At 48.2% G+C, this 12,725-nt stretch overlaps 1 protein-coding gene across 8 annotated transcripts in view; it reads left to right on the plus strand.

The window, feature by feature from the left end:
- CTBP2 (C-terminal binding protein 2) overlaps positions 1 to 12,725 on the plus strand; it is a 230,659-nt gene that overhangs the window by 209,314 nt on the left and 8,620 nt on the right. For all 8 annotated transcript variants that reach the window (XR_014712419.1, XM_084634127.1, XM_084634124.1 and 5 more), the window contains 3 exons: positions 5,951 to 6,157; positions 10,452 to 10,666; positions 11,236 to 11,366. Coding sequence is in view for 7 of the 8 variants with exons in the window: in XM_084634127.1 (XP_084490253.1) it covers positions 5,951 to 6,157; positions 10,452 to 10,666; positions 11,236 to 11,366 (553 nt within the window). In the remaining variant the exon portion in view is untranslated. The remainder of the gene's footprint in view (positions 1 to 5,950; positions 6,158 to 10,451; positions 10,667 to 11,235; positions 11,367 to 12,725) is intronic.

Raw genomic sequence — 12,725 nt, forward strand, 5'->3', positions numbered from 1 at the left:
CAGTTGAAGCTCCAGTACCAAAGATCCTCCATTATGTGTTGCACTTGAAACATTCTGGATTGACTCTTCGTTCTCTCGGAGTTTACGTTGCAGCAGTATTGATGTGTCATGTCAGTACAGTTGTAGCCAATGGTATCCAGATTCCTCAAGGGCCATCTGCATACTTACCCTCCTGTTGGAGACTTGACTCCTGCATGTTGTCTTAACATTGTCCTCCTGTTACTCATGGAGCTATTGTCAGATTATTTAACCATTCTGGCCCAGGACTGGTGTATGTGTGTAAATAAAACCTTACCCTTAAGATGGTCTTTCTGGCCACTATCACATCGGCTTGGATGGAGAAATCAGTGGAGTATTGTCTGGGTATATTCTATGAGTAATTTATTTTATTTACACTCGTACATCAGTCCTGGGACAAGTGTGGTCCAACAGCATGCAGGGCAGTCCCATCTTCCAGGAATCTCAGCCCAACACCAATACCTAGTTCCCAGGGAGCTGCTATGCCTCAAGTATTGACTCTAATCAGAGCCCAAGACAGAGAGCAAACTCTGCTGCATGTCACACAGCTCCCTCTCTCCTGAAGCTGCCTCTGCACACAGCTTTGCAAAACACCAGACTAGCAGCAGTGCATCATGTCTTCCTAAGAGTTAAAACTTGTTCTGATGCCCCCCCACCCCACCCCCCCCCCAAAATAAAAGGAACCAGAAGATTGTGTGGCAGCCTCCTGGTGATGCTCTCTATCACAATAACGTTGCATTCTTAACTAGGTTAAAGAGTCATAATATATATTGGCCATATTTGTGTGTTACAGAAATGTTAGTGAGATGTTGCAAGCAGCAACGTGAATTGTTTTACCACTAATGGATACCATTAGCATATAAAATCAAACTGATATTTATGCCTTGCCCGATGAACACAGCTCTTTCAGGTTTGTTGATAGGCTAGTGTTAACATAATTCATCCCTTCAAAATCTCAGTAAAAGTAAAGAAAATGCGTGCTCTTTGGAACAATCATTTTGAATTAGACACTTGGCAAAGTGTTTATCTACAAAAATATGTTCATTTGGCTGTGGGCTGTTGACATGTTGCTCACAGTTTGACTATAGTTTGCGTAGCTCCTTGGTGTTTTCTTTTAAAAATAAACAAAAGCTGTACAGTTATTTACATTTGAAGACTTTAACTTCATATTACATCCTATGGGGCCGTACCCTACCCCTCCTTCATCTCCATCTCCTCCTTACCATGCACATTACACAGTGGGTGTAACACCTCTCAGCATTAATTAGAATTACACATCCACTGAGAGCAATAGACATATAAATGCCTTAGGGCCTGATCCAGAACTCACTGAAGTCGGGGGAAGGACTCTTATTGACTTCAGTGGGCTTGGATCAGACCTTTACAAGGTTTACAGTGCAAACATTTACTCTCAAGGGAAATCTGCACCAAAAATTCTGCAAATTTCATTTATCAATAAATAAATGTGGAGGCTGACACAGCACAAAGGCCAGGCCTACCTCAGAAACACTCCAGGGCCCTGCTTTTCTGCACCAGGTGAAGGCAAGCAGGCTCAGTCCAGTAGGACCCAAGTGTGGAGGGGCTCAGTGTGGGGGGATCCAGGTGTGGGGCGAGAGGATTCTGTGTGGGACAATCTGGGTGTGGACGGCGCAGTGAGGGGTCCAGGTTTGCTGGATGCCCAGGGGCCTGTCGGGGGTTTCTGGTTTCAGGGCAGTGGGTCTCTGCAGGGAGGTTCAGATGGAGGTAGTTGGGGTTCTACAGGGAGCATGGGAAGGATAGGGATAGCAGGGGGTCTGGATGTGGGGTCTCAGCAGGGGCGTCCAGGTGCAGCTGGTTGGGGCTCATTGGGGTGGGAGTCTGGGAGTGAGGGACTTGTAGGGTAGTCCAGGTGCAGAGGGGGATGGGGTGGGGGATTGAGTGTGGGGGGCTTGTAAGGGGTGAGACTTGGCAGAGGGGGTCCAGGTGTGGGGGGCAATGGGATGCAGGGGGTGAGGCTCAGTGGGGTGGGAGACTGGGGGGTGTCTGGATGCACAGGGATTTGGTGAATGGGGGAACAGCTCCCTGTACAGCGACCCCTCCCCCTGTGGCTGAGAAGCAATGGGGGCAGGAAGCAGGAGGGTGGGGGGAGATGTGGAGCTTCGTGCAGTTGGGGGGCTTCTGGGGGTGGGTCTGGCAGGAAAGAGCAAGTCCCATCCTCCCTCGCCCCCAGCCCAGCCGGGACTAGCAGCTGAGCGTGTGCAAAGTAGGAGACACTGGTTGGGGCATTCCCAGGCCCCCCCAGTGCACCCCCACAGTGACTTACCTCTCCCCCAGCAAACTCGATGGTACAGTTTAGCATTTTTAATACAAAAATATGCAGCATGTTGAAAGTACGGGAGTAGAGTAAAATAACATGCCTGCGGGGGGTGCCGTATCAGTTGCTTGTTCCTGTGTATATTTAATTGAATGCAGAATTCCCCACCTGCTCGACTAGTCCTAGAGCACCCCAGCCCCTTGAGAGCAGGACTGAGCTCACAATTGTAGGTCTTGCTGAGTTGGCTTATTCAGCAGTGTCCGCTCTAATGGGTGTCCTGATCAACTGATCCCGGCAAGCGCCCGTTCCTCTGCCTGCACCTTAACAAAGAGATTAGAGCGCTGTGAGAACTTGGCAAGCCCTGCGCCTAGCCTCACCTCCTGCTCCATGCTGACAGGGCTGCAGCCTGCACCAGAGCCTGCTCAGGGCTGCTGCTGCATCAGTAGGCAGGAGTGACCCCTCCACCATGCAGGAGTGGGCTAGCTACCACTCTGCGTCAGGCTGCTTGAGACTCAAGTGATGGGAGAAGCAAGGTTTAGTGGGAGGTGAGAGCCTGCCCCTCCTCCTGGGGAGGAAGCCCTTGTCCGGGGAAAGGACGAACTTCCCCATCCACCTGCCTCATTTGCCATTACAGCTGAGTCTCCTTCTCCCGCATCACTTCAGCTGCTCCAGGTTGCCCCCCTGAGGCTATGTCCTAACTGCAGAGTTCACTTGAGTAGGCTCTCGAGTTAGCCTAGCTCAAGTGAGAGTGAAATAACACACAAGCTACAACCAGCGATTATGTTAGCAGCACGGAGTGGGTGTGTTAGTAGCTGATGATCAGTCGCCCTGTCCCCCCAATGGACCAGCCAACATGAGTTAAAAGTACCACAGCTCTGGAGTTAAGGGGTTGTGTGTGTGTGTGGACGGGACTCGAGTTAGGACAACACTTGTTATAACTTGGGTTCACTCTGCAGTGAAGACAAGCTTTGAGTGCCGCACCGGGCTTTAATATTGCCCTTCCCCTCAGTTAATTTTTCCACTAGTCCTCACTTCTTCAATCTGTCCCTGTCAGGCAGGCTGGCAGTGCACTGCCTACATGCACAGATAGCCCATAGGTCCTTCTCACAAGGTGAGGACCAGTGCGCAGATCCTTGAAGGTACAGTACATAGACATTATCCTGCTCAACATAGCAGTACTTAACTCTAGACAGTCTGCTGCCCGGTGGAACGATCAGCCTTGTGCTGGGCTCCCCTTACAGTGCAGAGGGAGAGCTAGTCACCTAAGGAAGGAATCGGCAAGGGAGCCGCCTAAGCTAGCTGGGAGTGAAATCCCGAGGAAAGACTTGGGGCAAGGAGAAAAGCTTAGGCACCGGAGCAGCTGGCTGCTGGGTGCCTCCCTCCACGTGGCAGTCTCAGCCGCAAACCCTCTCCTGGAGGGAGGCACCAAAGACAGGTCAATTACTTAGCCCATGCCCTGGCAGCTGAAACCATCTCTCTCTTCTGCTCACGCTCTCCCACACTTGCTCTTGTCCACAGGTATGGCTTAATTATGCTCTGAGCACACCTACAGGACTGGGCCCTGCTGGTGAGATAGGCGTTCCCCTTCCCCTGACCAATTTGAGACTCTGGCTTAGGGGTCTACAGGGTGTCAACTTGAGCAAGGCCTCCAAGCTGCTCATTAGTTGTGGGGCAGCGTCACCATTTAGGTGGCTTTGCAAATGCTGACCAGCATTTGGAGGTGTCTCCAGGGTTAGGTGTCAACTATGAGAACATCCATAATGCCTGAATGTGGACTTAGTCGCCTAAGAACCTTTAAGGATCTGGGCTGTAGGGATTTTCATATGCGTTTGCCTGAATAAGGACTGTGGGATTCTGACCCTTTACAGCAAGATGGGACTGCAAACTTTACGACTGCTCTTTCCAAGGAAAGGTTTAAAAGGAATGCAGTCATGATGGTGGGTAAAGCTCCCAAAAGTGCCAGATCCTCAAAGGTATTTTGGTGCCTACATAGATTTCATTGAGCGTTAGCGGCTGAAATACCTTTGAGGATTTGATATTCGGATTTTAGGACCCTAAACGACTTTCAGTGAGGTATAGGCTCCTAAACCACTTGGACACTTTTGAAACTGTTACCCAAAATGGTCATTGACTCTCATATGGGCAAAAAAAGAGGGACTCATGCAAAAACGTTCTCCCTTAGCCTGGGGTGATCCTGTGTCCCTGGGCCAGATTCATTGCAGAGAGGGAGAGTGAAGGGCTGGGAAATCTCTGTTTTACCTTTTAAACATTTCTCATTATTTATAACTGAGGAGAGAGAAAAGGCTGCATAGAAAAACACGTGTGCAGTAAGAGCCTGGTTTTCAGGGGAGCTTAGCACATGTTTCTACTGTTTTCCTGTTACTAAGAGTGTTCAGCTAGTACAATGGGAAATAGTGTGATGGCCTGTTGGTATGGCGAGGGCAGACTGCCCTGGGAATTTTTAAAAAAAAATCTGACCCTCGGTGCATCCCAAATACAGACATTTCTTCAGAAGTGTTTGTAAGAGCCCAAAGGATAAGTAATCCTGGTAGGGCTCCAGAGATGGGGTGAGTCCCATCAGAGACAGAAATTACCCCCAATCTCCCCTCGATCTGGCAGTAGAATTTAAACCAGAAGCACCCAAGGAACCCCTCCTTCCCACACATCACTATGCAACAGTGTCATAACAGCCTCGATTAAGGACGGAATAGATCCAAGAGGTTTAGTTTTTGTCTCAGAGAACGACCAGCTGCACTGGCCAATATCGCTCCCTGCTGTGGCACAGTGGTGAGGTACCACCATTGTGTGTGTGTGTGGGGTGTGTGGGGCGGGATGCTTGCTCTGTATAGGAATGCAGCAGACTGACATTTCAGAGGTGAAAGCAGTCTTACTGCAGCTTATAAAACCAACCTTTGTGAAGGAACAATGGGCCTGGCTGGGACTTGCATGCTTTGGAACTACTTTGCCCCTTCACTGCAGAAAATTAATATACTAATATGTTATGTGCAGCTAAAGTAAAGAAAGCAGATCAGTAACATTCCTGTAATAACTGTACTGCTGGTATTACATTTAAAAAGAACTTCTAATTGGTTCATTGGGGAAAAAATAGAGTATCAAAAAATGTATAAGTATCAAAATAGGATTCATTGTTAGCAATTAGGATTGCTTAAAATAAATGGAGTCTTCGCTTTAAAGGGTGTCTTGAGCTTTAGCTTAAAACCTGTGAAAAAAATCTACCTTGGGAAGTACAGTGTTTAGATACCTACCTAGAAGGTATGCTTGCTTGATCCAGTGTGCCAGTCATATGTTCTTATGTATGGTATTCCTTACGTAGTCCGCAGGCTGCAGCTGTGAGTTTGGTCCTTTGTGAAGCGGCATCTAGCAGTACAATTTCAAGGTGATATTGGGAGTTTGCCACAAAATTCCTTTCGCCATCATGTAATTTTGAGCAGGTCCGCCTACATGCTGGGTTGGGAATGGTCCGCTGATGGTGTCAAGGAACATACAAATGGTTCAGATCAGTTTCTTGGACATAAAACAGTTTCATTAGTGAGAAGCCTAGAGATTTCTGGTGGTTCAGTGACGTGATCGCGCAGCTGTAAGATGGTGATTTTGTTGGGTTTTTTTCCCCTTCTCCAGGGATTGCTGTCTGCAATATCCCGTCAGCAGCTGTGGAAGAGACTGCAGATTCCACCATATGCCATGTCCTAAACCTCTACAGGCGGAACACTTGGCTGTATCAAGCACTGAGGGAAGGGACCCGGGTGCAGAGTGTGGAACAGATAAGGGAGGTGGCCTCGGGAGCAGCTCGGATCAGAGGAGAAACTCTCGGCCTCATTGGATTTGGTATGTTGGCAACTTCTGGGGGACAAAATATCCAAAGCAGAGCCATCTAATGGATCTAGATGGATCTAATGGAGTCTCGACCTTGGAAGAGTACGACTCTCAGGACTTACATATGAGATGGGCAACTGGTCACCCAAGGGCTGCATCCCACTAAACAGATTATTTTATTTGTACCCCTGCAGTCCAGCTCGGTGCGGGCGATCTGGTGGTGTCAGGGCCAAGAAGGGGGCACGGTGGCTGTGACATGATACTGTGGCGAGAGCCAACAGGCCAGAGTTGGGAGCCAGGCCCAGCCTTGTGGCAGAGGAGCCAGTAGTGCAGCATGAATGCGGGACAGGCTCGTTTCCCAATCCCCCTCCCCCAGGACTCCCCCCGCTAGCCTGTCAAAGGGTTTGAACAGATTTTGTGGCTACCTACACTACCTTAAAGTTCCCCATCCCTGACTTAGATCTTCAATATCAGCATAGCTTGTTTTGCTACATTTACTGGACGATGCACTTGTGAGCCGTTTTGTAGTGATACGACAGGAGCCACGCTAGGGGTTCCACCAATTTAACGGTGTTTTTAAGCTGCTATAGTTCCGTGGGAACAGAAGCAGTGTGCCCTGATTTTCTGCCAAAGGAGCCTGTTCTTTTCCTGTTCAGAATTGTGAACCCAGCTTCCTCTGCGAAGAGGAAGCAGATTTCCAAGGCTGCGGGGACTTTGGTGAGCCCCATCTCCTCAGGGCTTTTGTGAGCCTCTCGTGCATGCTCCCTTTACCCTGTGGTAGTTTTCCCAAAGGGTTCTCCACACACACTGGTAGCCTTGTTTCATGCTGTATCTTCCCACACGCTCTGCTCTGGAGTGTGACCATGAACCTTTGCAACAATTTCTGTATCCTCTTGCTAGCGATGATTTTTTCCACAGACAGTGCCTTGGCTATGCGCGAGGCCAGTCCATGTATTTGTTACATGAACCAGCCTGTGTGTGAATGTGTGCTTCCCCCAGGAGCCACACAAGGCGGGAGCTGTGTCTTAGAGACCTAGCTCCTTCTGGGCTCCCTGCTCACTTCTCAGAGAAGATTTCAATTTCGCAAATAGTGTAGCTGAAGTCGGCACATCTTAGGTCAACTTACCTGGCCTTGAGGAGGGCAGCGAGTCGACTGCTGCCACTCCCCCGTTGACTCCGCTTCCACCTCTCGTGAGCTGGAGTTCTGGAGTCGATGGGGAGCGCGTTCAGGGATCGATTTATTGCGTCTAGCCAATCAATTCCTGATAGATGGATCACAACCCACCAATCCGGCAGGTAGTAAAGGCCTGCCCTTAGTGTGGTGCTCTCTTTCCCCCTAGTGGTGGCTGGGCCAGAAGTTGCTGAGCCTGCTACAGCCTTGGCTGAGAGCTGAGTCTTTTAATCCAGGCAGTAATGGCTCATGCTTTTAGGGCCAGAGGTCCTAGGTTCAGTTCCTACTGCTGATGACCCAGTTGCTCTGACTCTGCCATGCTGGCCAGCCCATTTTGGGAGCAGAGCCCAATCCCTGTCCACCAGTGCATAAGGGAAATTCCAGGATGCTGCAGAGGAGAGGGAAGTCTCACTCCCCCGAATGCCTTCTGCATGGCTGCGCAAAGCCAAGCCAGAATCTGACTTGCAGTGGAGCGAAAGTAGCACAGATAACTGGCATTGTGGCTCATCTTTTACCACTTGTGGCTAATGTGCATTAAAGATGCTTTAACGCTGGGCTGAAGATGTAGTGAGTCATCTGGCTAGAATATACCTGTGGGTTCAGTTAAACCAAAAATCCCACAAAACCCCCACAGCACTGAGTCTTAGAGCCCAGGGTGGATCACTTGATAATTGCCCTGTTTTGTTTATTCTTTCTAAAGAATCTGACACTGTCCACTTTGGCTACTGGGCTAGATGGACCATTGGTCTGAGCCAGAATGGCCATTCTGTTGTTGTTATTCCAGAGCCAGCGTAAGCATGCTTTTTGTATTTTATGTTCCCCCAACATATATAGTCCTCACCCAGGGCACTGAGCCAGGCTAGCCCCATTATCACTGGTATTTTGGACAACGAGCCAATTGCATCCCTGCTATAACTCCTGTGATTTCGGTGGTGCTACATGAGAGGTGAATTTGACCCACTGTGTTCAGAAGCAGTTGTTGGGAAATTAAATATTCAGAAATGAGGCACTGGCCCCTGTCATGGGCTGTATGAAAACAGAGGCACTGAATGGCTGGACTTGGTCTGGAAAATTCTTCCATTTTCCTCGCATCGTAACACACTCAGGGCCTTCTCCTGTAACCACAGGCCCAAGCCTAGAGCTTGCTGCTGGAGGGAGGAGAAAGGCTCCAGCACACTCACTCATTGGAATTCCAGCTCCTTCAACTAGAGCCCCTCAGCATCACCCAGCACCAGCCAAAAGGGGGCAGTAAAATGACAGTGCCAACACTTTGCTGTGTTGAGAAATGGGCCTGGTCTGTAGACAGGGGATGCTTTGTATGAAGTACTCAGGTAAGGGCAGCTTTTCAGGCAGTCACAGCACAGGACTCACATAGCCTGATTCTAATGAGTACTTCAACATGAATGGACAGTGCCTGGTTATTTGGCTTTCTTTACATTGCCAGACAGACGAATGAGGAATGAAGGGGCATGTATTGATGTAGGAATTGGGTAGCCGAGTCCAGGCAATGACATTGAATAGGAACGACATTGTAGATAATGACCTGCTGATTGCACTGCAGCTGTCCCTCTTTATCAGAATAGCCTTACTAAACCTCTGCTTCCAAACCATGACAGTTGTCTTAGTCATGCCCAATTAAATAGCCATTCAGCAAGAGTATGGAAGAAAAAGCCTACAGCAAACAAGTTGCTCTTATAACTAGGGCTTTATTTTTTGTGGGGGGTTTTTTGGCATTGTCTGCTTGAACAAAAGCACCTCATAAAGGATTTCATTTCTTACTACAGCTCCTCATGGCCTGGCCTGCTCAGAGAACACACAGAATGTGGCCCTACCCTGGTGGGGTTGTAGCTGCAAATTCTGACCTCAGAGCCAAGTGCTGCAGGGATGCAGATAGTTACGTTTACTCAAACGTGCCTTTTAAATAACATGGCAAATGCTTAATGGACGGTCCTTTTACCACTGTTGCTGCTTGTATTGTAAAGGCGCATTCTAGGCCTAGCCCTTTGCACGCTGTGCTATATGGGTAATGTTTGCCCTTCAGATAAGTCAACAGCTAGACAGTTGATCCTGAGAATTAAAGAGGCTTACAGATGTCATGGCTGCAGCAGGGAGGGGACGCCTCAAAGGCTGGCGGTTTGTGTAACTGGCACAGGGGAGCGTTAAATGACACATTTGGTTACTTTTTTTTGCTCTTAAACCAAAGGCAGAATGAACTGAAGTGATGTAATCACCAGGTTTGGGGCTGAGGTTGCTGCAGACGGAAGTTTGGCATAAACATGCCAGTGAGTGATGGGGAGGGAGAATGGGCAGTGCAGGGGGTTAGTGATAATATTTAGCCATTTTCCTGCTCAGAGCACTTCACAGCCCTCATTTAATGAACTTGTGCACGTTAGAGGTGCAGAATCTGATTCCCTCGGTGGCACTGGACTTCACCGGCATGTCTCAAGTTTCAGAGCTGGGCTTCGAAGTTCCTGGCTACATGTCTTCCACTGAGATCACTAGCCCGTGCCTCGGCTCATGTCCTCAGAACACACCATGCCTCTTTAAGGAGAAATCCTTTCCGCTACACTAGCTTTCCCCTCTGCACTTCTCATGTCAGCCACATGACCTAAGTACAGTACAAGAGTATGATATTAGTCAAGACCCATAGGCACCTAAATAATTTGAAGATTGGGGCCTAACACCTTTTGGGAGGCCCTGGAGCATAGTGCCCAAGCCTGGTCCTGTTGAAGCCAATGGGAGCGGGAGCAGGCCACAGGTCACCTCCTGGGAGAGTCCGAAGAGCCAGATGCTCCTTCAGTAAGTGGGTATGAAGATGTATTAGAGAAGTGATGCAGGGAAACTTCTGTACCACCTGCCTGGCTCTAGCCACTGCTCATGTCATTCTTTCTTCCAAAAGCCCCGCACCTCAGCACCTCCTGACAAATAAATGTGGATAATAAATAAGCAAGAGAGCATGCAGAATCAGTGCAGGCTGAATGAATTTGCTGTGGCCCAAGGAGAAAATACATGGGAGCAAATCGTGGAAGTAAATGGATCTGTTGCCTACATTGTTGTATAGATTCAGTGCTGCAGCGTCACATAGCCCAAGCCTTGTGACTCTCAACATCCTCTCTTCTTTTTCTCAATACATAGGTCGCACTGCGCAGGCAGTTGCCGTTCGAGCCAAGGCATTTGGATTCAGTGTGATATTTTACGACCCATATCTGCAGGATGGGATAGAGAGGTCTCTGGGCGTCCAGCGAGTCTACACACTCCAGGACCTACTATATCAGAGTGACTGTGTATCTTTGCACTGTAACCTTAATGAACATAATCACCACCTTATCAATGACTTTACGATTAAGCAGGTAATTTACCTTATCTGGAGAAGAAAGAAGATCATTTTATGGTTCTTGCTGCAAACCCAGAACACTATAATAGTGATGATACCAGTGATGATTTTACCTTTGAGAAGTTAGTTACATCTGTCTCTTGCACATTATGTACCAGGTGATAGCATTTTACTAGGTAAGAAAGCCCCTTCATGCAGTTGCTGAGACAGAAACTGGAGCCTGTTTTGTTTGACATTACAAACTAGAGCTTAGGCTTTCTAAATAAAAGCCTTTGTGAGTAAGCAAACACAAGAACCTCCTTGCTAGCTTGGAAGGTTTTCTTTTGGGGTTAATCCTACACTATGCAACCTTGCGTAGTCAATATGCAAAACACGTGTTCAGAGGTAATCTTTTCAGCAAGGAAAATACGCCTGTATTTACCGTATAAAGTGTTCTGTGATTCTGCATACAGTGCTTGTGGCTTGGAAGATGTCAGTAGGGGAGGATGCTACCTACTGTAGCATTTAAATACATTGTAGTGAGACGTGAAGAGTAATTGGATAACAATATTGAATATTTTCTTATTTCCTCCTGGATTCCATTAGATGAGGCAGGGCGCATTCCTAGTAAACACAGCACGCGGCGGGCTTGTGGACGAGAAAGCCTTAACTCAAGCCCTGAAGGAAGGAAGGATACGAGGAGCAGCGCTTGATGTGCATGAATCAGAGCCATTTAGGTAAACAATGGTTTGTTGTTTTTTTAAATTAAAAGCTACCTCTTCATAGTGCAGTTAATTCACTTTTCATCTTACAAGTTATTTTAGCGCTCACGTTTATTCCCATTGACACAAGCTCCCACGATTGGGCCCTGTGAATGTTGAGCCTAGAATTCCTAGAGCTATGAAACAGAAAATACAGTAGGCATTGTTCTAGGACAGAGGTGGGCAAACTATGACCTGCGGCTGCCTGGCCTGGTGCTCTGGGCGGTGCAGCTGTAGCCACCAGTGCTCCAGGCAGCGCAGTAAGGGGGCAGGGAGGGTTGGATAGAGGGCAGGGGAGTTCAGGGTGGTGGTCAGGGGGTACGGGTGTGGATACTGGGCGGGATGGTCAGAGCGTGGGGAGCAGGGGGGTTGAATGGGGGCAGAGGTCCTGGGGAGGCAATCAGAAAGGAGAGGGGGGGTTGGATGGGGCAGTGGGGGCAGTCAGGGGCGGGGGGTCCGGGAGCAGTCAGGGGACAGGGAGGGATGGATGGGGAGGCCGGGCCACACCTGGCTGTTTGGGGAGGCACAGCCTCCCCTAACCGGCCCTCCATACAATTTCGGAAACCCGATGTGGCCCTCAGGCCAAAAAGTTTGCCCACCCCTGTTCTAGAATCAGTAATCCAAGGAAATCTTGATACCATAAATAATTTAAAATTTTGGTTTAAAAACAAAGTTGAAAAGGGACTGTGTCAGGTTAAAAGTCATGTTTCATTACAAAGAATGTTCTGCTGGACAGTGAAAAAAAACCATGAAGATTTCACTTTCCGACACTAGCACAAGTCTGCTACGTTTGCAATGCAGACACTACAGGCGAGTGTTTGTTTATAAATGCAAATGAAAACTGTTACTGCAAATCACGGACATATTTCTGGTGAGGTTTTGAGAAAGCTTTTTCTTTATTTACATACGTATAACTCTATACAAACTTACAAACTCAAGGATTCAAATGACCTGACAGTGTCTCTTCAAGTCTAGAGCATTAGTGACTTTGTTCCTTCAGTCCATAGTGCAGGAGAAGAGAGACCCTGCTGGAGACAAATGAATTATTGTTGCTGCGAGGGAGACGCCCAGTCATTTATCTCCTCATTAATACTAGTGATGGAAGTATTAAAATCAATCATCCAGCAGGTTTATAAAAGGCTGTCAAATCCACCTGCTGTTATTATCACAACTGCTGGTTTTTAAATTTTTCAGCACTGATGCAAAGTCCAAAATGCCTACTGAAGCCTCGTACTAAAGAAGCATTTCAGCACCTCTTCCCTCAAAGCCAGACACCCCTCAACAGTTTCAGACCAGAGGGAGAATCTATGGTGTTCCATGTTCACTACATGTGGC

The sequence above is a fragment of the Lepidochelys olivacea genome, assembly GCF_965140295.1.
Source record: "Lepidochelys olivacea isolate rLepOli2 genome assembly, chromosome: 7".
NCBI lineage: Eukaryota > Metazoa > Chordata > Testudines > Cheloniidae > Lepidochelys > Lepidochelys olivacea.